The sequence below is a fragment of the Fusarium fujikuroi genome, chromosome FFUJ_chr04, assembly GCF_900079805.1.
Source record: "Fusarium fujikuroi IMI 58289 draft genome, chromosome FFUJ_chr04".
In the NCBI taxonomy this organism is placed as follows: domain Eukaryota; kingdom Fungi; phylum Ascomycota; class Sordariomycetes; order Hypocreales; family Nectriaceae; genus Fusarium; species Fusarium fujikuroi.
Window position 1 is genome coordinate 2,882,727 of NC_036625.1, and position 27,928 is coordinate 2,910,654.

The 27,928-nt window shown below is 48.5% G+C and overlaps 11 protein-coding genes; 6 read left to right on the top strand and 5 right to left on the bottom strand.

Moving 5' to 3' along the window:
• Positions 1-2,166: 2,166 nt before the first annotated feature.
• FFUJ_14715 (related to ethylene-forming enzyme) lies at positions 2,167-3,497 on the top strand (the record flags this gene model as incomplete). XM_023576680.1 has 4 exons in its annotated part: positions 2,167-2,795; positions 2,854-2,964; positions 3,040-3,136; positions 3,213-3,497. 4 exons carry the CDS (start codon positions 2,167-2,169, stop codon positions 3,495-3,497), a joined length of 1,122 nt encoding a protein of 373 aa, XP_023429962.1.
• Positions 3,498-3,691: 194 nt separating this feature from the next.
• Positions 3,692-6,230, bottom strand: FFUJ_14716 (related to ariadne-2 protein; the record flags this gene model as incomplete). XM_023576681.1 has 2 exons in its annotated part: positions 3,692-5,707; positions 5,763-6,230. The coding sequence occupies 2 exons, from the start codon at positions 6,228-6,230 to the stop codon at positions 3,692-3,694; spliced, it is 2,484 nt and encodes an 827-aa protein (XP_023429963.1).
• Positions 6,231-7,335: 1,105 nt separating this feature from the next.
• On the top strand, positions 7,336-8,823 carry FFUJ_14717 (uncharacterized protein; the record flags this gene model as incomplete). The annotated part of the gene is made up of 1 exon (XM_023576682.1): positions 7,336-8,823. One exon carries the CDS (start codon positions 7,336-7,338, stop codon positions 8,821-8,823), a length of 1,488 nt encoding a protein of 495 aa, XP_023429801.1.
• An 835-nt stretch (positions 8,824-9,658) lies between these two features.
• On the bottom strand, positions 9,659-11,945 carry FFUJ_14718 (related to endothelin-converting enzyme 1; the record flags this gene model as incomplete). XM_023576683.1 has 2 exons in its annotated part: positions 9,659-11,730; positions 11,801-11,945. The coding sequence occupies 2 exons, from the start codon at positions 11,943-11,945 to the stop codon at positions 9,659-9,661; spliced, it is 2,217 nt and encodes a 738-aa protein (XP_023429802.1).
• Positions 11,946-13,305: 1,360 nt separating this feature from the next.
• FFUJ_14719 (uncharacterized protein) lies at positions 13,306-14,031 on the top strand (the record flags this gene model as incomplete). XM_023576685.1 has 3 exons in its annotated part: positions 13,306-13,481; positions 13,537-13,843; positions 13,894-14,031. 3 exons carry the CDS (start codon positions 13,306-13,308, stop codon positions 14,029-14,031), a joined length of 621 nt encoding a protein of 206 aa, XP_023429803.1.
• Positions 14,032-14,663: 632 nt separating this feature from the next.
• FFUJ_14720 (uncharacterized protein) lies at positions 14,664-15,692 on the bottom strand (the record flags this gene model as incomplete). XM_023576686.1 has 4 exons in its annotated part: positions 14,664-14,722; positions 14,775-15,042; positions 15,089-15,556; positions 15,609-15,692. 4 exons carry the CDS (start codon positions 15,690-15,692, stop codon positions 14,664-14,666), a joined length of 879 nt encoding a protein of 292 aa, XP_023429964.1.
• A 591-nt stretch (positions 15,693-16,283) lies between these two features.
• Positions 16,284-17,800, bottom strand: FFUJ_14721 (related to monocarboxylate transporter 2; the record flags this gene model as incomplete). XM_023576687.1 has 4 exons in its annotated part: positions 16,284-16,474; positions 16,527-16,574; positions 16,621-17,538; positions 17,587-17,800. 4 exons carry the CDS (start codon positions 17,798-17,800, stop codon positions 16,284-16,286), a joined length of 1,371 nt encoding a protein of 456 aa, XP_023429965.1.
• A 2,090-nt stretch (positions 17,801-19,890) lies between these two features.
• FFUJ_14722 (uncharacterized protein) lies at positions 19,891-20,556 on the top strand (the record flags this gene model as incomplete). XM_023576688.1 has 3 exons in its annotated part: positions 19,891-19,938; positions 20,124-20,200; positions 20,253-20,556. The coding sequence occupies 3 exons, from the start codon at positions 19,891-19,893 to the stop codon at positions 20,554-20,556; spliced, it is 429 nt and encodes a 142-aa protein (XP_023429966.1).
• Positions 20,557-21,841: 1,285 nt separating this feature from the next.
• FFUJ_14723 (related to integral membrane protein PTH11) lies at positions 21,842-23,309 on the bottom strand (the record flags this gene model as incomplete). XM_023576689.1 has 8 exons in its annotated part: positions 21,842-22,355; positions 22,408-22,511; positions 22,570-22,729; positions 22,783-22,805; positions 22,856-22,926; positions 22,983-23,019; positions 23,075-23,100; positions 23,159-23,309. The coding sequence occupies 8 exons, from the start codon at positions 23,307-23,309 to the stop codon at positions 21,842-21,844; spliced, it is 1,086 nt and encodes a 361-aa protein (XP_023429804.1).
• A 659-nt stretch (positions 23,310-23,968) lies between these two features.
• On the top strand, positions 23,969-25,719 carry FFUJ_14724 (probable isoamyl alcohol oxidase; the record flags this gene model as incomplete). XM_023576690.1 has 2 exons in its annotated part: positions 23,969-24,219; positions 24,267-25,719. The coding sequence occupies 2 exons, from the start codon at positions 23,969-23,971 to the stop codon at positions 25,717-25,719; spliced, it is 1,704 nt and encodes a 567-aa protein (XP_023429805.1).
• A 622-nt stretch (positions 25,720-26,341) lies between these two features.
• Positions 26,342-27,340, top strand: FFUJ_14725 (related to dTDP-glucose 4,6-dehydratase; the record flags this gene model as incomplete). The annotated part of the gene is made up of 1 exon (XM_023576691.1): positions 26,342-27,340. The coding sequence occupies one exon, from the start codon at positions 26,342-26,344 to the stop codon at positions 27,338-27,340; it is 999 nt and encodes a 332-aa protein (XP_023429806.1).
• Positions 27,341-27,928: the final 588 nt, after the last annotated feature.

A 27,928-nucleotide genomic window follows, 5' to 3' on the forward strand; every position in this document is an offset into this window, starting at 1 on the left:
GTGCTATACCCAGGCCTGCATTCACAAACCCCTCACTTCAACCATGCCTTCTCCTGTCGTGTGCTTGCCGCGGTTATCTTCGGTATAATGAACCACGATCAAGGGAGGCAATTTATGTATCGTATCATTAGGTAAGTGGCACACGTGAAGATCAGTGGCATGGGTGTTGTGACGAGACAGTTTCATCACATTGCTTCCAACCTGGCCATCCTGGTCTGCTCCCAGGTCGCGACTGACTCGCGTTGGCAATCTTTCCCTCCCGCCCCTGCCAATCATCTATACCCAATCCGCCATGTCTTCTCAAGATTGGCGAAAGAAAGTTTGATGCCTACAAAGTTCATTTCAAAAGTGCGGGGATGGCTAGGTAAGATCTGCCAGATATATCGTAAGGTGCCAGTGTTATGCAGAAGTGGGAGAATGCTTTTATTGGAATGGGATGCTGAAGAAAGTATCGAATGTTTTTAATTCATTTCTGGGACCGCTTAGAAGTTTCTCCTGCCGGCCTCGCTGATTGTAGTACTATTACTCATGCAAGACCAAGTCCAGATTTAGCCACGCTATGCAAGTATACAAAATGGCCTGAAAATTCATCAATGATGAAGCTGGTAGATTCAGGACGTGACAGCTTCGATTCATGTCTTCACAGAGCGACTCGACTTTATCCAGCCAGTGCCGCAAATACCGAGTTATGTTTTTGACTTCCTAATGATTCAAGTACGAGAAAGCAACACACCTCCATGTTTGGGGTTCAATGCTACTCTACGGGGAGGGCCCGGCATATCACTAATCAAGATCTGTTGTCGCCCAAGACACGAGTTTTATGACAGCAGAAAGTGTAGGGGCCTTTGCTAAGATATCCAAAGCCTTACCCATCACGTCATACGTGAAACTCGTTCTTGCAGGCATCGACATACATATTTGCCGTAATTTTAGAAGAACTGCGGAGAACAACTCAGTCGTTTCCCGCTCCGCATTGATGTTGCATATGTCTGTGGTCGGATTCCCCGGTCATTTGTAGAACCTTATAGCTTTCCCGCCGGGAAGCATACCCGGACCCTGGTAACATTCTTCCATGGACATGACTCGGGTATTTGAGTAATCAATTAATCGATGCGCGATTGGTTGTTTCGAATTTGTTGGCGGGAGGCTTGATCAGATGCGCAAATGAAAGACCTAATCGGGGGCTAGGGGAGGAAAGAAAACTCAGGACCTTGATCCTAAATGACAAAAAGACTTAGGTAGTTTTGCATAAATTTAGGACACCTTTACTAAGCTTAGAATATCTTTTTGCTGGGTTTATTTTAATACCCTCGAGTAAGGTCTTGCTCCCCGAGGGGGCGGGTTGTCAAGGCAGTTGGACATACCACCTCAATTATCTTTCTCCTGTCTTGATTAGCTGTGGTTTTATGCGAGAGCCGCTTATTGCGCTTCTAGGCTGGAGTAGTTGGATCGGCAGATAGGTGGGATAGCAATAGAATAATTAATCGACGAGAACGCGAGGTGGGGCCATAAGCCCTGGTCATTGAGGCTTGAGAAAGTCTAAGTCGAACGATACTTGCCAGGAGAGTCTTGCTATGCAACGTCGCAGGATCTTCACTTGAACTTAGTTCCAGCAGTGTGCCGGAGATGTATCAACAAATTTCCTCTGGTGTAGAGGTTGATGTGATCTGAGGCAACTCATGAGTGCACGTGCGGTATTGCCAAGATTGAGGCTACGATGTCCGTCAGGCTTCCATGGGTCGGGCCGTAACTAGCGATTTCATACACGGGCTAGCTTCAAAAGTATCTACCTCCGCGTAGCTGGTCGTTGGGGAGCCGGCTTGCTCTCCGGGCTATGAAGTCTTTAACTTTGCAGGGAGTAAGGATCTAGGTGCATCAACTTCATGCAACATGTAAGCAGACTGCAGTATTGTGAAGTTTCGTCTGGCGGATAACGACGCCCGAACGGACACGAGGATATCTAAGAGACAGAAGTTCTCAAATAGAGCTTCGGCACTTCATGGACACCCATGAAGGCATTCGCTGATCGAGCATAAATACGTGAAGCCAAACCCAGGTTCAATCAATCAGAACCAGTGACCGTAGACACAAATCATGAGTCTTGCACATCTTTATAAATCTTCACTCGCAAGACCTTCCCTGCCTTCTCTTATCAATCATTCCATAATGGTCCGCAAGATGGCTTCAGCTGCTGCTGCTGCTGCTCCCACTCCTCAGCCTCACAGCCCTACCATCCTCAATGCCTCCGGTCCTCCCCCTGGACACTCCATTACAGTCGGGAACCTCCAGACCTTTATCCTGCCTGACAAAGTCTCCGACACCGAAGCAAACCGCAAGCTTGGCAAAGCCCTTGTCGAAGCCTGGCAGAAAGACGGTATATTGCAGATAAGCATGACACCCGAGCAGCACTCACTTTACAAAAGTGCCAATTACGCTAGTAGACGCTTCTTCTCTAAGCCTTATGCTCAAAAGGCTGCTTGCGTTGATAGTCAGACTTACTCTGGCTACATTGCCAGTGGTGAAGAGCTGACTGACGGCATTGCTGACTACAGCGAGATCTTTACTGTGACCAAAGACCTTGAACTCGATGAGCCGAGGGTCGTTGCGAAATGGCCGTGTCATGGTCGGTGCCCTTGGCCTGACTATGAGATGCAGAACCCCATGCATCGTTACATGAAGAGTCTGGGGGGCGTAGGAGAAACGCTCTTGCAGCTCACCGAACTGGGGCTTGGTGTACCTCAAGGGTCGCTTACCAACTACACTCAAGATGGGTGGCATCACCTGAGGATCCTCCGGTGAGTCAATATCAATTTCCCTTATTAGAGTGAGTGCCACTAAATACGGGAATGGTAGCTTTCCTGCCATCAATAAAACTAATGGCAAGGGCAAAGAAGGAAGAGGCATTGGGTCTCACACCGACTACGGACTTCTCGTCATTGCGGCAGCTGATGATGTCGGAGGCAAGTACTTCACGCATTTCTCGCTGATAACCCCTGACTAACCTGTTGTCAAAGCTTTGATGATCCGTCCCCCATATAGCGATGAAAAACTCGCAAACTGGGAATCAAGTGCCGCTGGCTTCAAGGAAGATGATGAAAGATGGGTCTTCGTTCCTCCCGCGGAGAATGTCTTCACCGTCTTCCCAGGAAAGTTTACTCTCCGGCATAAACGAACTTTGCTAATCTTCTTTTGGTTTAGGTGACATGATGCAGTACATCACCAACTCAGCCCTTCCCTCGACCCCTCACAAGGTCGGGCTCAATCTCAGAGAGAGGTTCGCCTTTGCTTACTTTCATGAGCCAAGCTTCCAGGCGGTTGTGAAGCCTCTCCCCGGCTACGACGTTGGCCAGGAGCCAAAAGATGGAATCCACTATGGCAAGCACTTCACTAATATGTTTATGAGAAACTACCCTCAGCGTATTACTACACAGAGATTGAATGACGAGGGTCGCTATAGGCTTTTGGAGCAGGAGAGCCTTCAAACCATGGCTCCTTGAGGTCGGATTCAAATATTGGAAGTACATTAGCTATTATGGACTGGGCAGAAATGACACAACTGAGAGTCTTGATTACAAATTCAGGGTTTCGCCGTGAATAGATTCCCAGGTTGTTTTGGTTGGCTTTCTCGTGCTTGAATATTTACTCTCCATCACCCGCCAACCCGGTTGCATGATCCCTTGCAACCTCATTCCTAAAACTCGATGTCGTCGTCGTCACCTTCGTCGCCAATTCCCCCGTGTATCCTACCCATATGAGAATAACAGTCATCCCCGTCTGTAAAGGTCTTCAAGCAGAGCCAGCAAATGTGCGTCCCACAGGCCGTGCAATTAATATGATTACAGCCTTCATCCTTCTGTAGGTGTGTGTTGCACTTCGGACAGTCTTTGAACCCTAGCTCTTCCTTTGCTTTGAGAAGCTCTGCCATGCCGCCAGACTCGTTGCCCTTGTATTGTGCGCATGTCTTTCTCGGGTGCGAGACATGGCAGCTCGTACAGGTTGCCGTCATGCATTTAGCGCAAGTAAAGATTGGCGGGACGCTCATTTCTGGCTGGTCGATGCGGTACACCTGGGTGCATTCGGGTGTCGGACAGTAGCGCAACTGGTCTTGGTGTCGGCGCATAAAAGACATAAAAGAAGCCTCAAAGACACTTTCGAAAATCTCTGAAAGAAGCAGATTTTGGATCTCATATAGCGGAATGGCCTTCTTACAGTTTCCTTCGTCTCCAATGCATTTTATGGAGAAATCGCCGATCGTCGATGCTTCTACCAGACACATATTCAAGAAGCAGATCGTGCAGTAGACATGGCCACAAGAAGTTGCGAGTGCTTGGTCGGCTTTGCAGAAACAGACTGAACAGTCGCCTTCGGCGGTCCTTTCCGTCCTTGATGGCTCACTGTTTTTTCCTTTTGATCGAGGCTGCAGTTCTTGCAAAAGCTGGTCAAGTGCTTCGCATGCTGGTACGAACTTGTCCTCCGGCCCGAAAACTCGAAATTTCGAGGATTTGATGTCGCGGATGATAACGACTCCAAGGTCTCGTTCAATCTCTTGAAGCTTCCTGTAAGCTCCCCTATCGGCCTTGAAATCGGGAGACCATAGATTCTTGCCGTTCAACGTCATTGTGGTTCCGTGAATGATCTGTTCCAGGGCCTCTTTTGCTTGGATAAAAAGTTCGCGATCTTGGCTCTCGAGCTTCAGGACTCTGTGGCCGCGCTCAAGAACCGATGAAAAAGAAACAAATTGCCGTTCCCATTCTTTTCGCAGCGTCTTAATGCTATTTTCAACAACGCCGTAGACGCGACTCGAAACCCTGAACTTTACCAGGTGAACGTGCTGAACGTAGAGTTTTCCCGATGAGTTGAATGGCAACCACGTCTCGTTCAACTGTGAGACAGCATCAAGCGCTTCGGATTCCTCGATAAATCGTGCCTGTGCCTTGACTCGTCTTGCCGTGGGGCTCCCAAACACTTCCCATTGTTCCAAGGCGCCTATGTCATATAGTAAGGATTTTATCATAGTCGAATCAATTTCCGCGTCCGTATCGTAACTTGAGTCACCCATCTCAATCTCATACGGTCCTGCAGACGAGGGAAAAATCTTCATGATATCCTCTGAGGGAATGGTGGCCACCAAACCTTCCAGCTCCATCTGCCATGGCCCATCGTTTTGCGTGGCATCCACTGCGGCGGGCATTTGGGTTGTGACTGGCAGGCCAGCGATTTTGAGTTGCTGGTTCTTGAACTTGGAATACGCATCAAATGCTTCTGCTGGGTTCCTGAACGAAAGAGTGGCCTTTTTGGTCGGCCTATGCCATGAACAGCGGACGTTTCTGCTGTCGACGAGGCCAAATGATGATCCGTCTGGTAATGGGACAGGAATTTGGGTGACTTCCAAGTCAGGCGCTCGAATACAGGTGCCAAGTTTCCAGCAGGCCGACTTTGCGAATTCCGGATCTTTGACCTTGATGATTGCCATTCCGTTCCGATTCTTCACAAGTTTGATGAAGTTGATGTCGCTTATGGATACGCAGATGCCTACATCCGCCAACAGCTCTTGCACCGACCGTGCGGACGACTTGGAGGGCAGATGGCGCATTTGAATAGCGGAAAAGTCCGAGAGAAGAGTGACATTGGTAACAGCCGCTCCAGCTCCAAATTCGACCCAGGCGCCTCCGATCTCGCGCGTCCACTGTTCAGAAACGAGACCATGCTGGAAACATGATTAGTTTTCTGCTTTCTCGTATCACTATGGTACAATAACCTACCTCGGATTCCTCCAACCACTCGGCGTTGGGCGTATCGTGAGCATATCTGCAAGTAGCTCCTCTCTTACAGAAACCTTTGGCAAAGAAGCGACATGTCTCTTGAAGAGGTCGGGGTCCTTCATGAGAAAAGCGACAGGTTTGGCCGTAAGAGCATATACCCTGGGCATAGAACCGACAAGGTTCTCTTTTACGATGGTCTGGTCGTCGAGTCCGGGTCACAGGGATATCGTGAGAAAAGGGACAGGCTGCGCCGCGGAAGCACGAAGCCTGCGCGAAGAATCTACAAGGCGGCCTGTCGCGATGCTCCGGGTGCCTTCGCTGACGGTTTCGTTCTCGAAATGCGTTGGCTATCGTTTGAGTCTCATGGTCTAGTTGTTGGCGTAGTTGTTCGTGTAGTCGCTCGGCCAAGAACGGATTCAACGGAACATCAGGTTCGGGGGCAGTGGGACGCTCGAAAGTGTTGCCCATGTTTGGACATATGGATTGTTGTCGCGTCCAGGATTTCTCCGCTCAAATGAAAATTGTCTTCGTCATTAAATAAGAAATTACGGTGGCGTTGCGGTGAATGTTAATAGCAAATATTACACAAGACGATTCGGAGATACTGCGGCTAACGGAATGACTTAAGCTCAAGGTTTTCACGACATTCAATGATTGATCTCAAGTGGCGGATAAGATGGTTCGGAGTGAAGATAGAAGGTTTGATCTGGTGTCTGATATTGAGACTGTTCTGTTCGGACGATGCAGGAGGCCGATTGTTTCACTGAGCGCGTGACGCGTGTTTGTGACACAATCAATAGTCAAGGTTGATCTGCAAACTTTACCCCGCAGATAAGATGATGCAGCAACAACATGCACATGCGTGTTCCTGGTGTTTCATGGTTGATGCCAACTCTGATGCAGTGTTTGGGCATGACTGCGGCAAAGAATTGGGTTATGCCACGCATTTGGATGAGGTGGCACTCGCAGACTCGGCACTGAGTGGTTAAAAGTGCCCAAGCTCAACAAGCCTAAAGGCGGTGAAGCCTTCGCCACATCATGTGTTGGCAGCTGGAAGTCGAGAGAATACTTGGGCTGAGTATAAATAACGCGGTCAGCAACCGGCAGAAAGTCTATGGTGGAGTGATGGCCTAATATTGCCCCAAATCTGATAGTTCCGTTTATTTTGCTCACCGCTCAATCCATGCTGGGTCACCGGGGTCTTGATCCTCTCTGACTGGCTGTGTCCGGTCCAAAAAGGGGGGCCTGGCATGTGCCTGACATATTTCTCGCTTAGGTAATGGTGATCCGGGCTCTTGGATAATTCTTAGCTTTGAATCTACCCGAGATACCTTTAAACCCGCGATCTGCAACGAACCAGTCAAGTCAAGTCAAGCAAGCTCGCTCACTGATCCGACTACTACTGTACCTGCACTAGCTACCTCTCTTCTTTTCTTTTCTGTCCTCCAAGGGACATCCTGGCCTCGCCTCGCTGACTGCGAGCTCAGAGCCTCAACGGTCGCTCAGACCATACCCCAACAGCCCCGCACCTCGGCGCAGCAGACCAGAGGAAAGCAAAACACCACCTCGCAACATGGGCTCCAAGAAGCGCAGCTCGGCCTCCGGTGAGACTGGGAACGCCACTGATGCTTCTTCCTCTCGCAGCGGTCAACCATCCCGCAGCCTCAGAAGGAGAGCCGGCGACATTGTGAACAGCCTCAATCCGGCGGGCGCTGGCAAGGGCCCTGATGTGATGCAGCAGCTCGCTGAGATTCCCTTCAACGCCGAGGCCTTCCTCCAGGCGAAAGCTGCTCAGGCCAAGGCGCTGGATGCCGAGGCCAGTGAGACCGGTGAGGGCGAGGACGTCGTCGAGGCTGAGTATCAGGGGACTCGTCCGTACGTTCCGACGGTTCACGCTCATCTCAAGGGCGTCGACAAGGTTTGCCGAAATGGGGAATGGTCGAAACCACTTCAGCGTTTCTTGACGAGACTTCAACTCGGTTCAAACAATCTCAGCGTCATTTATGACTCAGCCCTTGAAAATGTGGGGATTGAACCTCCCGAGGAGACCGAGTCTTGGGTTGAACAGAGTGAGCCTTCCAAATTCGCAGGCCACGTCTACAGATTCCTCGGCCGTCAATGCCGATCCGCCTCTTCAGACAGACATCTCTATGTCCTCTATCACCCCGATGCCGAATGGCACACCGAATTCTACGAACTTTTGCAGGACAAGCCTCTGCCCAGCAACTTCCTCGGCTTCTCTGACAATCTGGATGCTCTCGTGGCGTTTGTGAGGTTCATCCGAAAGCGCCTCGGAAAGCGCGCCAACAACGCCATGTTCCACCTTCTCATCCCCTCATCCCGACCCATGTCCATCAGAGACGCTCTTGAGTTTCCAGATCTGGGTGATCTGGTCATTCACGGCGAGACTCACGGCGGCAACAACTACGTTTGGGTCAATCTACCCACTTCCGACGACTACCCCGCGAACCTGCTTCTGAAGCATGTTGAGAACGCCGTCCGCGGTGAGAGCGAATGGAAGACGACAGCGACAGTCAGCACAGCCATAGGAGGATTAACGGCATCATTGGCTGGCGCGGCTTTCACCCTCAGAGTCAAGGGAGCGCCCTTCCCATCCCTTAAGACCTTCGGAATCGGAGCAGTCTGCACCACCATAGCCGCCCGAATCAGAGGCGCAGAGTACCTTCCCCTAGCAGTCCTCGGCATCGGCGGACTCTGCACCACGATAGCAGCATTGCAAGTGAACAGAGGCCTGAGTAAGCGCATTCCCAGACTCATCGGCGGCACCGACACACCCAAGGAGCCCAAGGCAGAGCCAGAGAAGGAAGATTCAGCAGCCAGCGAGCAGGATGAAAGCAGGGACGAAACCCCCCACGAATCAGATGTTCTCCCCGAGCCAGAGCCACCAGTTGTTCCAGAAGAGCCATCCAAGATCAAAGACGACTCGGACGCTCTGTCCTTCGTGAGCAAGGCATCCAGCACGAGCAAGTCTTCGAGCAGCAAGAAGCATCGACGCAGTGAACGAAGTGAGCGAAGTGAGCGCAAGCGCAGGGATAAATAAAGCATGGAAAACTATAAGGTTGGAAAGACAGAACAAAGTACAAAGTACACTGACAGACAGCTGGACTTTTGATGGTGTATTTTTTGTTTTTCGAATTGAATACGCTTCGAGTGCTGGTTTTTTTGCTCAGTCTTTGGTTTTCATGAGTTAGAAAAACGCACGAAAGTAGGAATATAAATTGAAGACCTCTGCTTGAAACGAGGCTGTTATGTTCAACCCGTCCGTTTCCAACGTGTTGTTGGAATACTTGATCGCATTATATTTAATGGAGATTGTATGAGCTAGGTGGATCAAAACTCCATACAAACTTGCAGTGTGATAGGAGGTCTGAGCATAAATTTGCAAAATCTCAGGTTCTCCGACTTTGGTAAGTCTTTTATTACTTGCAACTTATTCAATTGGCATTCAGCAGGTTGCTCGTTGGTATTGATTTGAGATGAAACCCCTAGCTGTAGGGTAGTGAGCCCAGCGGAAGAAAGGGCCAAAATTACCGAGGTTCTGTCGCCAGTGGATCTCCCTCGTCTGATCATAGAGTTTCTAATTTTAGCATTTCTGTCAGATTTCTTACGGGCTGTCCAATTAGAACCTAGCTATCTTTAGCCATATCCACTTTAAATCCAGGATCCCGCTAACCCGAAAGAAAACAGTCTGGATATGCAGGATCAGCATTTCGCTGTCTAAAACTTCGGCATGTAATGAAAGGATCATGGGGAAGTCTTATCTAGAATAAGCTAGCTGAGATAGAAGTGATGACAAAGTACAGATGAGTCGCGAGACAAGGTCAATCGACAACAGAGAGAATGCAATACACAATACAGACAACAGACTATACCATCTACCAAAGCTCGCAAACAGGCTTCTTCTGAGGACACTTGAAGGCCCGCTGGAAATCAGCAGAGTTCTTCAGCGGAAGCAAAATCCTCGCCTGGTTAGGACTGTGCTCATCCGTCAACCCAGCAATGACCTGCGCAGGCTTGATGTTCTCACACCAATTCTGGCCCCACTTGACAAAGAATAACTGTTCATGCGTGAAGTTACCAAGCCCAGGCAGATCTTGCGCTTTCCCGTTGTCCTTCTCCCATTTCTTCCAGGCGGTAAAGCTAGACAGGATGCCACCGGCGTCTGCAACGTTCTCACCCAACGTGAGATCTCCGTCGATCTTCTCCTCTTCTCCACCAGGACCGGTGATGGTGAAGTTGCCGTATTGCTTGACGAAGCAGTCACTGGACTTTTTGAATCCTACTGTAGACTTTTCATCAAACCATGCACTCTTGTTACCCGTCTTGTCAAACTGATGGCCACTGTTATCGAAACCATGGGTGATTTCATGCCCAACAATACTTCCCATGCCACCGTAGGTAATGTATGCGGGATAGCCAACACTGTAGATGGGAGATTGCTGGATGCCTGCTAGGATTATCATGGTGTTCCCTGAGGGTTGATGGAAGGCGTTGGTGGTCAGAGTACTAGACGGGAACTTCTGTCGATCAACAGGCTTGTCAAGAGATGCCCAGTTCTTGGCAACCCGAGACTTTGCGAAGGAAAGGGTGTTGAGGAGCAAAGACGGCGTGATTTCAATGTCAGAATAAAACTTGTTCACGACCTTGGCGTCCGTGACGTGAGGGGAAGTTGGTAAGCCGATCTTGCTCGTCATGGCGCGAACTTTCTCAACCGCAGTCTTTTTGACCTTATCTGTAGCCCAAGCTCTGGTTCCAATGCGCCCGATAAAAGCCTCCTCAAGATTATCGATGATCTGAGAGGTGAACTTCTTAGCATCAGGCGTAAAGTGCTTATCGGCGAAGAATCGGGCGAGGATCCAAGTCAAGCCTGTAGGACCGACGAGCTGAGGAGCAACTTTGTCATTTGCGATCCAACCAACGCCGTTGTCTAGAAGAATTGCGCATCGCTGCCAGCGAGGTGGAGGACTGCCGGGATCTCTACCTTGCTGCTTCGTCTTCCACGTGTTGTAGGCCTCGGTCTGTGGCGAGTCGACGTAGATGGACACAGCAGCGATGGCTTTCCAAAGGAAGTAAGTTTGGATGACCTCTGGAGGTGTCTGGGAGAACTTCTGCGAGATATTGTGGTGGAGCTCTGCGGATTCGAATATGATCTTGGAATCATCAAACCCCTCGGGCGCAAGTTGGTCAACGACATACTTGAAGTTCAGTTGCGGAGCGAGCTCTTGAATGTCAGTAATAGACACGAATGGAGTCGCATCAGGAGTCTCTTCAGTATCCTGTTCCTGGCCGGCCTCCTCTGTGGTATTTGTCTCTGGGGCGGCCACCGGTTGGAGCGAGAGCTGAAGGGAGACGACGGACTCCATCAGAATCTTAGCCTCGCCTCTGGTCAAGTTGGCAGGATGAACAGAGTAAATAAGTTCGCTTGCAATCTTAACGAACTCAAACATATCTTCGGGAGTAGATGGAAGACCAGAATCCGTGGGTGGCTGGATGCCAAGGGCCATCTTGTCAGGGTTCAGCGGTTCTGCGATCTGTATGAACCTCTGCGTTGTCTCGATGCCCAAACTTTCGAACATTGTGATAAGTTGGCCAATTCCATTTGAGTGATCATATACAGTTCCTTTCTTACCATTGCCGGAAGCAGGAAGTGTCGTGACGATCGTCTTGGCCACTTGTCGAAGTTGACTAAGACCCTCTTCTTCATGGGCAGTTGTGTTCATACAGACTTGGTAAGCTTCCTGCATCTTGACAAAATTCTCTTTATCGGCCTTCATCTCGTCTTTGGTTAGATTGACTGTAATCCAGCCAGCGTCAGGGCCGGAAGGGTAGGGTCCTTCGAGAACGCGTCGAACAAGATCGTAAACATGGTATTGGACGGCTCCAAGAACATCAACAGACATCGCGCCTGCTGGGACTGGGTTGCGCTCTGCCCAGTTGCCGCAGACGACTATGAAGACATTAGCTTACCGAAAGCTCGTGAATAGAAGAAAGAATGAGAAAGAAAGAATCAGACCTACGTTCATCAAAGTCGGTGCATGGATCAATCTTTGCATGGTTAGTGGCCATGCTGCCTAGAATATCATCTGCAATCTCGATACATGCTGGGGTCGTGCAGAGGCTATTGGCACCATAGCCAGACGATTCACGAGGTAAGATCCCCATGTTGAGATAAAAAAACAAGCGAAAGTTGACTGAGAGGAATGAACCAGAAGGCAAAAGAATTCTATAACAGCTCTGACTGAGTTGATGGACCAAAAGGCATGAATTGAATAGAATTGGATAGCTGCTCTTATATACATCCAAGCCTCAAACACGTCCTTGAGGCTGTGCCGGGCTCTAGCAATCAAGCTCATAAGCTCGTAAGATTAAATGCCCTTCCATTGGCCATCTCACCCGTGCTGACAGACATGGCGCATACGAGGCCAGTGTAACAGTGGCCCAAGGTCCCAATCTAATGGCGATCGAAAAAAACAGCCAAATGCAGCGTAGCAGCCACGTCAATGCGCTCGAAAGTAGCAGCTGAACAGAGTATAGCGAAAAGTGCTGCGGTCATCATTTCTGGGACTTGGGTGATACATGATTCTTGGCAGTGCCATTGTACAGCTATTTCCAGTTGCAAGCGCTTGTGCAAAAGTCATGGGTGGGGGCCGAATTATTAATAGTATCCATAAATACAGCGGTCAGCCAGTTCTGCACTTTTCATGCTTATTATGATGATATGGCTTGCTTTGGGCGTAAGTTGAGGCAGGCTGGGTTGAATCGTCCAATGGAGATGGACGTATATGAGAATGGCGCCGTTAGGCGACGGGCAAGAGAGGGAGCAGAGCTGTTTCATGCGGAGGTTGAGCTCGCCGCTGATGGGACTTTTGAGGCTGAGCTGGGGAATAAACATAGTAAGCATAAATGCAAATATTCGGGCTTGTAATACGTATATTGCTGACACTCGTGACCATAAAGCCGGTCCGGGGTATGACTCGTTTAGAACCAGTGGTTCGTTTAGCATGACTCGAGTGACACTCTGCAAGATTCAAACATAATTATAAGTACAATGGTATTCCCTTTCCTCAACTGATCCAGAATCTATCGCTGAGTTTTTCTAAAATGGACCCTAGCTAGACTCAAACTCACTAATTGAGCTATTGTTTGTATATGCTGAATAATGTTCATTTAGAGTGAAAGCAGTTGGACTGGTTGGCCAAAGTCATGGCAATTTGACATATGGGACGAGATAAATTCATTTCGGTTTACTTGAGACTTTTATGTCGGAGTTAGATCTAAGATAGGATTTAAGACATACAAAATAGGAAAGATTCAAACGCAGGATCGTTGTCGTCCTCATTTCGTGTGCAACTCAGCCTCATTTCAATCTTGACGAGTGACTCTAACCCAATCAAGCAGTAACTGAACGCAACAAACTATCCAATATAGTCCAACTTCACCGTATATAAACAGAACAATGTCCATGGGAATGAATTTCAAAACACACTCATTCAGAAAATCATCTCTTACTATTATCTTCAAAATGCAGACCTTCAACATTCTTTTTATCACCCTTGCTACTGCAGTGGCTGGAGTAACTTCTTCCTCTAGCTGCCCTCCTTTCCCTGCCTCAATGACTCCGTTCTCTTATGGCTTCAAAGAGCCCAAACCGCCTGCTATCAAGCCAGAATATCAGGCACATTTTGTACAGCACAAGTGGTGAGCCTTCCTATCGAAATTCAGCCTGCTCTGCATCTTACTTACCTAAACTCAGGAATGGTGAACTGTCACATATCACGGCTGGATTTATCCAAAACTCCCCATCCAAAGGCTTCGTCCGTGCTGACGAAGCCTTCGACGGTGTTCTTGCATCTTCGACTTTTGACTATTCCAATGTCACCAAATCAGGCCTGGTTGACAACACCCTGACTACATATGATCCTAAAAAGTCCAAGCCAAGTATTTGGAGGGGATACGTGAACTCGAATTATCCTATTCTCAACAAGACTGTCTTGATTGACAATGGAGCTGTCTTTGAGGGGTTTGTCAAGAGGGATTTTACTCCGAATCCCGTCGCAGCAGTAAGTCTTTCATACACATGGGAAGAGTGATTGCTGAATTTTCATTCTAGTGGAGCATCATGTACCAAAATGCAGTTCCAGTTACAGTCTTTGTCAACGAGTGCGGTGTTATTGTTGGCTACGATTACTTTGCGCCGGAGCTGCGTACCCGGGTCATCATGGAGTTCTTCAACATTCAGGCGAAGTAGGCTGTTCAGTGATTGGTGGGGTTTTTCGCCGCGATGAGAGGTTTTCCCCAAGTATTCGAGTTGCTAGAGTAGAAATGTAGTCTAATAACACCGTCTTATTTATCGAATAGATCATTGATCGAGTTATATGATGCCTTCTGGGTTCAGTTTCTCAGAACCTATGCCAATAAATCGGCTCTAAACCCCCTCTTTACTGTTCAAGTATTGATACTCCCATAGCTCTAGTAAATCAGCTTTGATCCTCCCTGAAACGACAAATCCTTTCTGCGATATTAGATCTAGTAGCCTCATAATCTCCTTCCTCTCTCGGGAATCTATAGAGTTTGCACCCGCCATTCGAAGTGGAAATATTCCCAACACTCCAGCGATATGAGAATGCTCAAGTATTTCAGAGCAAAAAGAGATCACACTGGCTACATGAGTATCAATCTCCTTGGAAGTGAGAACAGGAATAACTCTCGTGTCCCAGCAGTCATAGAAAGTAAAGTTTCTGCAGAGGTATAACTGGAGAGCGTGATAATTTGCTAACGCGAGCTTTTCATATGGGCCAGATGATTTGATCGATGCATTGCACCGGGAATACCAAGACTGAAGTTGGTATTGATAAAGACAGCTTTGTGTGGCCAGTATGTCTAGATCTGGATGATTGCGTCGCTGATCTTCTGGAACTGACTCAATTCGATCGAAGAAACTGGCACTTGGTAAGTACTGGTCTTTATGCTTTCAAGGAACTGACCTTTTACTGAATGAAGACATTTTGATAATAAAGTTGAGAATTTCGTCTAATGGGTTTGATGTCATCACATCAAGTTGGCCCATACGCGAATAGTCGGATAGTACGGTATCTTCACCGTAGAGAATCGCTCGATTGCCCTCCAACAACCTGAATGTCTCAAACGACTGACAGCCGACATAATCAGAACGACTGTCAGTGCCGGAGAGCTCAAGTATTTTTGAAGTACCATAGAGCATATGTCTAGCCCACTGGCCACCAGAGACTTCGATCATCAGCTGCAGGAAGGATTAATACGAGCTAGTAGGTGAGATGTCTTCTTACCTCAAATAAGCCAAGAAGTAATGTGCACCAAAGAACACCTTGGCAATGTATTGCGTGTGGTGATTGGATGTAATGCTGAAGGCTGGTAAGTGCCTTGCTATATGACTTCAATGCAAAGTGGTATGGCGATCGAAGCTCATCGGAAGACCTTGTACTTGGGGACCTGCTGATTTCCAAGGCGCCAATTGCGACTGTTGCCTCTCGTAGTGGTGCACACGTTTGGATAAGAGGCAGAAATTCAGAACCAAGATTTGCAAACTCAGGTGTGAATTCACAACGTTGAAGAAACAAGAAAAATGTCTTCAAGTAAACGCTGTCGGGCTTGTCGCTTATTTGCGGCTGGAGGTTGCTTGTATGTTGAGGCACCACTGAATGGCTGACAAATTTCAGCTCGGAGACTGTAGCGGCTTGAGGCTGACAGTTCTTCTTCATGCGGACGCAATACTCGCAGGGGGTACCCCCTTCACACTTTTATTCACGTTAGTTGCGGCTGGATGATTTTTCGCGATGGCGCTCTAACCTTGATACGCCGTCTTGCGCATGACTGGCAGCGGGTTAGCCTTTTGCGCTGATCCAGCGGACCAACGATGCGTCGAGTCTTCATTTGGTGAGCTATTGCGTATGATTGGGTTGTCGGCAGGATAATTATGTCGTGCAAGTCACGGAGGAACCATAACTAGTAATGTCATCTTTTGTTCGGAGTCATGACTGATGAACGCGTAACTTTGTATCGAGGCTCAGCTTTAGTTCGGCCCCACCAGACTTGACTAAAAGTAGAAGCATTTGAACGCACTGGAGTAACCTCATCAAAAGCATAACCAATGGCAGCTCTCGACCATTCTTGACCTAGGTATTTTACAGTTCCAGATTGTAGCCCGGTGAACGAGGCGCAAGACATGATATTAATGGCTCTATTGACAAATTGCACGCTTGTGGTGGTGTAAATTTATGTCAAGCGATGCTCCTTCGATGCAACCGTTATCAAGTGAATGTATTATAATTAAGTATTCCCTACTAAGAGCTGTTCTAAGTATTTTCCTCTATTTCTCCAGATTCCTTGTAGTCCATGTAAATTCACTTTTCATTACCTTTTGTGATATTTCCCAAATAACGCCGGTTTGTTGTGATCCTGTCCTTTTGTGGCGCTGTTGCCAATAATTATGCGAAAACAAACGCTATAAGTCGTAAGTCCCTCTTACAGCCTTCTGCGGAGGATGGGCCATTTTCCAGGTAACAGTGATCGCCCTGTGACAAAGAAGATGGCAGCTAGTACGATGATAGCGAGGTAAAAGCAACCCAGGAGTTGAGCGCCTAGCTTTTCGAGCAGGATTCCACTTAGTGGGTTGGCAAGGAGCAGGGCGACAGCCACACACATGTTTGTAGAGCCTTCTCTTGAGTTAGTACCTGAATTTTGCTAAGGACCGGAACCAGAACTCACCAAAATATCGCGCATAATCTTGAGGCTCACAAGTCTTTCCGGTACATACTGCAGTATGTTAGCAGTGAGGAAGAATGACGTTGGGTGAACTTACATGGTGATAGGACGTAGAAAGATCCAGAACAGTATCCCCAGAGTGCACTAAAGGTATACATGAGAGGAGCTGAGGTGGTGCTAAATGGGATAAAAATGGACGAGATGAACACCAGAATGACTAGCATCGTGGTGATCATAACATTGAATGGTCCAACCTTGTCTCCCACGAACCCAATCGAGAAACGGCCGATGCAAGAGCAGGCACCCAGGATGGATAGAAGAGTATATCCATCCTCGGTGGAAAACCCTGCTCCTCTTGCGATAGTTGGTAACAAGCCACTGATTCCGTAGTTGACAAACTCAACCATGCAGATACCAAGGGCAGTGACAATAAAGCTTAACGAGTTGAAGGCTGATAAATCTAGACTGAAGCTCTGGGGTCTTTGAGCTGTTGATCGTCCCTCGGTGAGTCGTCGGAACGGGAGATAGCATAAGACGCCGAGTGACGTGATGCACGCGATGACCAACGCAACAAGCCTCATCGACCAAGCCCAACCAAGCTTGCCAAAAGTAGCGCGTAGCATCATGGGATAAATAATGCCACCAAGCGAAGTGCCCATAACAGCAATACCCATGGCAAGGCCGCGACGGCGAGTGAAAAGCTTGCCGATGACGCCGATAGCCGTGACAGCACCGATCCCGCTCCCGATACTGCCAAAAAGGCCGAGACAGAGGATGAAGTGCCAATATTGCGTACATTCAGCTAGTAGCAGGAATGTAACGGTGGAGAAGGCGGCGGCGATCGGGCCGAGGATCTGAGGACCATAGCGATCTAGGATAGAGCCGATTTGGAAGTTGAAGATGAGCGACAGGAAGAGGTAAGTTCCTGATATCCATCCGACTTGACTAACACTATAGCCGTTCAACTCGTTGAGAGTGAGATGGGATTGGATTGTCCCGAGGGAGTTCATAAATCCTAACTTGATCAGTAATTACCTTGTTGGGGATGCCGGATAGTGCTGACCATAGGAAGATATCAGGAATAGCATAGATGCAAAGACGCAGAGCCAGGCACCGACGTCTGACTCGATATCTCTTTTTTCCAGTTGTTTTTCGTTATCTGGGCCAGTGGAAAGGTCTATCTGGCTCGGAGGTACCGAAGTTGGTGCGCTTTCGATGTCTGGAGTTGCCGCGCCCTCGCGGAATAGAGTAGGTGAGGTCGACCTTGATCGATCCATGTTGATAGTATTGTCGTGATTATGTCTGATAAAACTCTTGCTGTCGAATGCAGATATCCTATGTTGAGAGTACAGTCATTGACTTATACTCTATTTATACGGTAAAAGTACCTGACGTCCGTCGCCAACAATCTCCACTCACGATATATCTTCACATCATGAGCCTCAACACAAAAAACAGAACGTATCTCTCGCTTATTCCCAATCAACGCCATTCTCCGATGCCGATCCCAAGACTCGTGCCTGAAGGTTTAAAGAAATCTAATAATGGCCCAAGCTCGTTCGATCGACTCGGCCAGACCCGCCGCGTTGGGTCAGGCATCTTGTGTTGCAGCTCCACTTAGTGGACCGCTTGACTAAAAGACTGAAGGTCATGAGCGATTGCGACACCGAGAGAATAGTCATAATATCCACGTCTCGGCCAGATTCTTTGTCACGAATTTCGTGGTACGTCGCTACGTACTTGGACCATGAGGTTCGGTGAGTATCGTGGTTGTGCACGGGAATAACGGAGATCCACCGCCGTCAGGTCAAGTACACACGGTATTGCCACTGCTAAATGCCGACGATCTGACTTTGGATCGGTGTGAGCTCGGGTACCTTGTAAAATACCAGGATTTCGTGTTTATTGTTTATTTTAGATTTTCTTAGCTTTTTTCTTAGTGTTTATATCGTGACCTTTCCCGGCTGCGCTGGGACCTTGGGGCCCGCATCATCATATCATGTTACTCGTCATGTCACTTGGTGTCGCCACGCACTGTAGATTTCTTACAATTTTAGCATTATTGGTGATATTCAGGGTTTGAATTTTGATGATAACCGTTACTTGAGTATAATCCTGCACGGTGAAGTATATACTGTACACTGTGGCTGTTTCCGTGAAATTTCTATAGTGGAGTGGTGTAGGCACGCTCACGTGGCTATACATCCGATGTAGGAGTCTTGCCAGTAATATAATGTTGAGTCACGAAGTTCAGTTCCCCCTCAACTTTTGTCAGGCTACAAGAGGTATAGAGGCGGTGAGCGCGACCCGACCAGAAGATCCCTTAAGAGACGCCTCCAGACTCCAGTGGAGCAACTTGAGTGATCATCATTTCTTCAATTCCTACGCTTGCTCAAAAGACTGTCTATACGGTTCAGGAGGTGTCAGGTCTAGCACTGCTCCAAGTTCTGTCTGCCGGAATAGTGAAGATATTTCGCGCGACATCGGATATTTGTAGACACCAAACGTCGATCGGATGACATATAACTGAGAGTTGGCTGCGCTGACTATTAGGGTTATCACAATGTTGATACTCAAGAATATAGGATGAAGTTCTAGATCGCATTGACTGCAGCATGACAGTCGGAGCTAGAAAGCTACAGCATATCTCTCTGCTAAAGGATTCATTCAGCTGTAAGGCCTGCCCTTATCACAAAGGAGTCAACGATGTTAGGACTGAGGCAAGAGGCCTTTCCAGCATATGGGCCTTAGCCAGTAGGATTCTTTCCAATTCAGACAAAAAATCATACTTTTGAGACTGTGCGACACTCATTACCCCTCAATCTCATGTGAGACGCATCGTTTCTCCCTGCAAAGGCTTCCGTAGTTACTTCAAAGCGAGGGGTATCAAAAGGTCCTTGCAGCCAGTGCCCACTAAATAACTTTAACCCCAATAGCCATCTCGCAAGCTATCCCTCCAAGGAAGTCGGGAGCATCAATGGCCAATAGACTGCATGGAAAGGCGATATCCCGAGACGACTTGCCAAATACGAAAATACGCACGTAGATACTAGCAAAAATCGGGCATGCACAGCGCACTGCAGCGGTGAGTTATACGACTACTGGACGGCACAGCACTCTCCGGGGAATCGATCTGTCCAGCCGCTGGCGATCTTTCCGGTCTGAAACCCTCCGCATTGATGTAATAGGAAGCTCGAATTGACTGTGGAGACGATTTATGCGCGGGACATTTTCAGCTGAAAACTCAATGCAACATAAAATAAGACTTGCATGAGACTAGTGAGTTTGTATGCAAAGCAGATCAGGATGATCATTGTTATTGGATGGAGCTCGGGATATTTGTTTGGTCTAGAACTGGTATCACGAGATGAATACTACCTTCGACTGTGCAGGTAGCCCGGTACGAATACTCAAAGTGAGTTTTTGTTGTTGAGATCAGTCCACATTGGTGATTGAGGTGCAGTGAGCGCTGGAAGATGCAGGATGGAGAGGCGTAGGTATGGCTAGATCAAAGGCAAGTAAAAAGGTTCCCATCATCAGATATTGCCTACATCACTAGGGATCTGCTCGACGTATAAATAACCTGATGTCCTCTCGAAGAGCAAGAACTTCCAAGACCTTCACCCTCAAGCAACTGACAAACAACCTCTCTCAACACTATCTCTTCACGCACTCCTGTAAATTGCACCATGTTATCCATCCCTATACAGTCTTACTAACATAGCATAGCCTAGAGCTCATCACGATGGTCAACCCCCTCTACGTCGTCTACGCCCTCTCCGCCATCGCAGGAGTCGAGGCATGCAAGAGAACCTGCTCTGCCTCCAACGACGCTGGCACCACCTGCAGCTACTCGTGCACACAGGTTTGCTCCAGCATCTCTGCCAAGCAAGCTCGTGATACCTTTCTCGCGGCTCTCCAGTCTGGCGGCAACTCGTGCTCAGCTGTTGGAACTAGTGGCGTCTCGTGCAGGAAGACGGCCAAGTTTGGAAGCTGCTACGATCATCACTGGTCATGTGGCAGTGGCTGCTAGGTTGGTCACAAGGGAGAGAGCTATATTATTGGTCAGGGTATGGGTGGAGGGCGTCATTGTGATGCCAATGTCTGTGCAAGTCTGAGCCAGCAATTAGTTTGGTGGTTGACATCAGCATGTTACTGGATGTTCTGGAAAAGTCCATATGTTCATCAGGATTAGCAAAGAACAGTTCAAAGCTATAAGGTCTATTGGTTTGGTCGTCAGCGCACTGAGCCACCCTCACACGTGGTTAATGGGTTATCTAAATGGACATTGTAGTGGGCTAGGGTAGGCAAGAAGACTTGTAATCTCTCTCTTGACTAGTGATAAGACTAGGCAAGTGTAGTATATCTTAATACTTTAGACCAGTTAGCTCTACCATTTCGGCTGAGGCTATGAAGCCTTTCTTTTATGGGATTGAGTGAACGACAGTAATCCTTCTAGACTGTGCGTTCACCTCTTAGCCCAGAAATCCTAATATAAAGGAGCTGGGTGAACCGGTGAACCAGTGGCTCCGCTTACATTACAAATATATTTACAGATTATTCTACTTCATATGCCTTCGCTTCTTTTTAGTTGACCGACTGGTTTCCTGTGACCCCGCTCGCAATGGGATTGTTACGTTAGTGAATTTGGACTGACTCGAACACCAAAGACTTCGACCACGTAACCGCGTATCCCTTCGGCACTATCGGCGGACCGTAGGATTAGTAATTGACGAGAGACCAGAATCCTACTCAAGATATTAATGCTTAGCTCTTCTAGATAGGCAATTGATGTCTCGCTCTAAATATTAGTACCGGACACTATTGGCCTTAGTGCAGGCGGATATTATCTCGTCTAGAGGCTTTCGTAGCAGAAAGCTTGCAGTTGAGCTAAACCTTAGTAATATAAGCATATCTGTTATCACCGTCGGCAGAAGTCACGGTATATCGCCGAACAGCTATGGAGTAAAATGCCACCTCGGCATATGGCAAGTTCCGTGCAATAAAACAGATCCGAGCCGACTTAGCCGCAAGACCCTGAAAGCGCACGGGCGAATACCCCAAAACTGACGTCGGAGCCACTATCCTGCAGGGAAACCCTGCATTTGCATTGCTGGAACAATTCGCTTGACAATTTTGCTTTTTGGAACACTAGAATGGAATACGTTAAGATGATATGACGAATTCAGATGCCACCCAATCAACACTATGACCCTTACCACGCCGCGGAGCAGAAACAGTTCGAGACCTTTTCTGACAAGCATTTGTCACTTGTGCATTGGTATCTTACACTAAATGTAACTAATGTATCGTAATGTCTACCTCCCATGATAGTGTCCCGGAGTGAGCTCTCCCCTATCCGCCGGTCCCTGAGCTGAACTAATCACAATTTCTGTCTTGCGCATGATTCCATCCTCCTTGGCCAAAATGTCCTCTGCACTATCACCAATCTGCTCATCAACCCCACTACCCAAAGGTTGCAGTCCGCTTCTTCGGGAAAGGTTCTTGCGGTAGGTCGACTGCAACGCGTAACCGGAATTGTTCTGTGACTTGCTGCGGCTGCGACTCCCGACGCGGGACTGCTCGCTGAAGTAGCGCACCAGAGGGGCGAGGGTCGGGACGCAGGCGACGATTATTCCGAGGTTGTTCTCGACCATTGACCATTTGATGAGGCCTGCGGAGTCGAGGAGGTTGGAGAGGGATTTTATGGTCTGGATGCGGACGATTTGGATGATGGAGATGAAGATCCCCATGGCGAAAAGACCGAGAAGGACGACTTTCTTGCGGTTCGGCATCTGGAGCTTGAGTAATGTCGGGAAAGGGAGCATCATGCTGTATTGTCACTGGTTAGATACTTCATTTTGCCAATATCGTAAATACTTACACGACGACATCAAATACGATGGTGATTGAGGCCATGGTGGTGTACATAGGCACGCCTTTGAGACAAGAACCGTGTGTAATGCTCAAATCCCATTGTTTTCGAACCTACGAGAAGCTCTTGTTAGCAAAGCCAAGTGTTGAGATCGTCCGAGGGGCCACGTACAGGTGTACAGAGGTTAATCTGCGCAATCAAGAACGAAATATGGAACAACGTGCAGGCAACAGCAACGCCGAAAGTGACTTTGTACCAGATTCCTGAGGCCATGAACCTCAAGTACGAGATCAAAAGGCTGAGCTTGAACCCTAAGATACTAGAGATGTAACTTTTCGTCGTCGGTAAGCAATTATTCGGTATCGCGAGAGGAGTCGATCTTACAATGGCGCGCCCATGAATTGTAGCTTGAGACACTGTTAGTTTTTGAGAGACAATTGAGAGATAACGGACTTACCAGCATGAAGTTGTAGTAGTTTTGCTGAGGCAAGTCATCGAGTTTCTTCAATCCGAGTCCCCATTTCGTTTCTAGAATGTGTCAACTGGTGATCGGCAAGACTCGATCTTAGCGAAAGTTTACTCACGTATCACTGTAACAACAGCGAACCCGCAGCTCGCGATCTATTGCTGATCAGCAAGTCTATCATCTGGAGATCTAATGCAGATCCCTTCTTACCCATGTCGCGATGATGATCCAGTCATCTACAAACAAGACGCGTCAGTGCCAACAAACAACAGGGAATCGACAGGCTCTTCTTACCAGCTCCCACCGACTTGAGCATAAACCCTCTGACGTAAACTCTCAAGAGAACCGTAAGGAGCGCAACAGCTGTGAATACGACAGCGATGGACGTGATTTGAGGGCCATCGGTTGGCGAGCCGCTCGGGGCGTTGTAAGTCCAGCCTGACATTGGAAAATATGCGACGACAGTATGGAGAGCACAATCCGGAAGAATACAGCCGACTTATACATCACCCTCTTTCGAAAAAAAAGAAACCTGATTCCTTCGAAATGAGCTCTGTTCCGAGACCATGGTCTGATCTGACGCACTCCGACAGCCACAAAACTCAATTTGGCAGGTCGCTTCTCCTCGAGACGATGCGAAATACATCTTCATGCAGGGGTAACTGACAGAGCGTTCATGGACCATTCATAATGGATCACTTGTCCCGGCTGTTGAACCCCCCAGTGCCTTGGCAACCCATTACCGGCGTCGACCGAGATAAGCTTCTGACATGGAAACCTGTCAGGTAGACCGTTGTGCCGGTGAACCTAAACATCCTAGCCCCAGCCCCGGCCCGTGAGCCACTTCCGTGAGTTGACTCCGCTTTCAAAGTGCACTATCATCGGTGGGACTAGCTCACTCAAGACATTGACACCGATGCTTACGATGCACGAGGAAACTCTAATAGTACTTATATAACCCAAAAAGTAAAAAGAGACAAGAACCACTCTCTTTTCTCTGCAAGATCTGCGACACTGTAGCATTTTCTGTGAGTCACACCCTCTGTCTGACTGGTCTGTTGCTTTTGCTCACGCAGGTAGTGTTTCATCTGCAGGACATCAACCATGAAAGTGACAAGCTTCGTTACAGCCGCCGCGGCATTCTCCACTGCCCAAGCATATGTCACCACTTCTAGCTGTAAATGCTTTCCTGGTGATGCTTGCTGGCCTTCAGATAACCAATGGAAGAGTCTCAACACGACTGTGAATGGTCGTTTGATCAAGACTGTCCCATTGGGGTCGCCTTGTCACGATCCTACGTACGATGCTGCGCAGTGCAAGTACCTCCAGGACCAATGGCAACATCCCGGGATCCAGTAAGTTCGACTATGATGCAGTCTAGTCTTGTACTAACACGAGTTAGCATGAACTCCTCGTCGTCTGTCATGGCTCCATGGTTCGCTAACCAGAGCTGCGATCCCTTCCAACCCGAGTCCCGTGCCTGCGAACTAGGGAACTATGTTCGCTATGCTGTCGAGGCGCAGACCAAGGCCGATGTTGTCAACACCATCAACTTTGCTCGCAATAACAACATCCGCTTCGTCATTCGCAACACTGGTCACGACTACAATGGAAGATCCACCGGTGCTGGTGCTCTCTCCGTCTGGACCCATCGTCTCAAGGACATCCAGTTCAAGGATTACAACGCCAACGGATATAAGGGCAAGGCCGTTACTCTTGGTGCTGGTGTCCAAGGCTTTGACATTCTCAAGGCTGGAAACGATGCTGGTTATGTTGTCATTGGCGGTGAATGCCCTACCGTTGGTGTGACTGGTGGCTATACCCAAGGCGGCGGTCACTCTGCGCTCAGCACAAGCTTTGGTCTGTCGGCGCAGAACACTCTTGAGTTTGAAGTCGTCACAGCAGACTCTGGTGTTGTCACTGCTTCTCCTACCAAGAACTCCGATCTTTTCTGGGCTCTTAATGGTGGTGGCGGCGGCAACTGGGGCGTTGTCCTGTCTATGACTGTTAAGGCCTTCCCTGATGCCAAGGTTGGCGCTGCTACCCTTGCTTTCTTCAACACCAACAACGATCAGGCTACCTTCTACAAGGCCATTGAGACTTTCCACTCTAAGCTCCCTGGCATGGTTGATGCTGGATCTATGGTGGTCTACTACTTCACCAATACCTTCTTCCAGATTGCTCCTTTGACGGCCTTTGGCAAGTCTCAAGATGAGGTTCAGACCCTTCTTGCACCTTTCGTCAGCTCACTTGATGGTCTGGGCGTGAACTACACTGTCAAGTACAGCCAGTCAGCAAACTACTACAACCACTACGATACCTACTTCGGCCCTCTCCCCATTGGCAACATCCAAGTCGGGATTGCCCAGTACGGCGGTCGCTTGATCCCCCGTGATACTATCGTCAACAACAACGACGACCTCACCCAAGCTGCTATCAGCATCGTCGAGCAAGGTGTCACGTGGATCGGTGTCGGCACCAACGTCGCACCCTTCAGCAACACTCAGAAGCAGTCCCTTCTGCCAGCCTGGAACAAGGCCCTCGTGCACGCCACTCTCACTACACCATGGAACTTCACTGCTCCCTGGTCAGAGATGTTGGATCTTCAGAACCTCATGACTGATACAATCATGCCTGAGATTGAAGCTGTCACGCCTGGCAGTGGAGCGTACATGAACGAGGCGGACTTCCGCCAGCCCAACTTCCAGTCGGAGTTCTTTGGAGCCAATTACAACAAGCTGTTGTCTGTAAAGGCCAAGTGGGATAAGCAGGGATTCTTCTATGCCAGGAATGCAGTTGGCAGTGAACAGTGGACTGTTAGCGATAACGGCCGAATGTGTCGGCCGAAGTATTAAGCAAACACTTCTGTGATCGGGCTGCGTACACTTGGACCAAAAGCAGTACTGATGAGACGTGGGAGTAATTATAATAGTACTTTACTTCTTAATATATAATTCACCGAGAGCATGCCAGAGCCCTAAGGTTAGACAAGGCATTTCATCCATACAGCCCTACAATCCTAGTCCTCCCTTGACATGGCCGCCACTGGCATTCCTCCCCCGCCAAGACCCAAGACCGGATCGAAAGACCCCGGACAAGACAGTGGCGTTAGTGCTATCTTAAAAAACTACCTTGTCGTTGGGCGAACATCTCCCTGATTTTCTTGGCTGTCTTGCATGCTGATAAACCCAACACTTGGTGTGCCTCGACTCAAAAATGTCAATCGAGGAGATTAATCTCAACCGTGTTATTCTAAGTGGCTTGCATTAGTGAGGATTTCGGAAGACACGCAGTATTGTGGCGCATTGCAACTCACCCTTAACACTCCCGAAGGGTTAAATTGTCTGAAGCATCCCTTAAAGGGGAGTATCTCCTCCTTTCGACTAAATATGTTAATCCCCGCTACAAATCCGAACCCGCCGACTTTCTCCATTTTCCCAGACCCTCTTCAGTTACTACCTCTCCCCACTAGCAAGCATGACGATCATCACCAGGATACGCACCTCCAAGCCCAGACGAGCTATTCTCGTTACTGGTGGGGCCGGCTTTATCGGCTCCCATCTCGTCGAAGCTCTTCTTGCTGAGGGCGGTTGGAGAGTTGTCGTTGTTGACAACTTCGATGAGTTCTACGACCCTGCGATCAAGCGCGCCAACCTTGCGCCTCATCTTCTTAACCCAAATCTGAGGCTTTACGAAGCCGACATTGAGGATCTCGAGGCCCTTCAGACTATCTTCGCTGATAATGGCTTTTCCGCTATTGTTCATCTGGCAGCCCGCGCTGGTGTTCTTCCTTCATTGAGCCAGCCCAACAAGTACTTTGATACCAATGTCAATGGCACTCTGAACCTGCTTCAGTGCGCTCGAGAGTTTGGCGTCAAGCAATTCCTCTTCGGGTCATCATCGAGTGTATACGGCCTTGGTGCCAAAGCTCCATTCAACGAGAACTACAAGAGCACACAGCCTATCTCTCCATACGCAGCATCTAAATCTGCCGGAGAACTGCTTTGTCATACATACTCCCATCTGTATGACATTCGCTGCATCTGCCTCCGTTTCTTCACCGTCTATGGCCCTCGCCAGCGTCCAGACCTCGCGATCCACAAGTTCACGAGGCTCATTCACCAAGGAAAACCCATTCCGCTCTTCGGAGATGGCTCTTCCCGTCGAGACTACACGTATGTCGACGATATCATTGATGGTATCTTTGCTGCCCTCAAATATGACGGATCTGACTACGAAGTCTTCAACCTTGGAGAGTCGCAGACCATCCAGTTGAGAGATCTCATCGGTGCTCTTGAGGACACATTGGGACGCAAGGCACGCATTGATAGAAAGGGAGAGCAAGCTGGCGATATGCCCATCACCTATGCCGACATCTCCAAGGCGGGTGCCATGCTAGGATACAAGCCCAAGACGCAGGTTCAACAGGGCATTGTCAAGTTTGTCGCTTGGTATCTCAGCCAATGTGGTCCCTGATTTGAGGCTCTTTTCGTCTGTACTACTACTAATAATTCCATTTAACGGCTTGGGTTTGGGGTTCGGGGTATCTATTATTTATGGACTGATGGTTTGGACACGCTTTGTTGGGTTTTCCTCTTAGTCCGTTAGTCTTCAATTCTAATGATTTTAAACACCAATGCTCTCCTATCATGACTTGCCTGACTCCCAAAAGAATGTAAATGTTACAAGCAAGGCGCACGATGCAAGCTTCAGCTATGGGATCTAGCAACCCAAATAACACTCTCATAAACACAGCTCAGGCAGCATACCGAATGTGAATATCAGGGGAAGAAGATACATTCTAGAGCGCGTTTTCCCCAGGATTGTGATGCTTATTCTGAAGGCTGCAGGGAGGGGAAGGCTTTTACTGCTGTGTGTCTCACCTAATCTTACATGGACGCAATATGCTTATGTTTTAGTCTTGATTGTCGCTTTGAGAATGGCGATGCCACCCTCATAAGACGCATGTGTCAGACATGCCATTCGTTCCAAATTTCACTACTTCGAGTTCCGAATCTCAGCAAAATATAACATCGAGGTCGCTTCTGTGCAAAATAAGCAAAG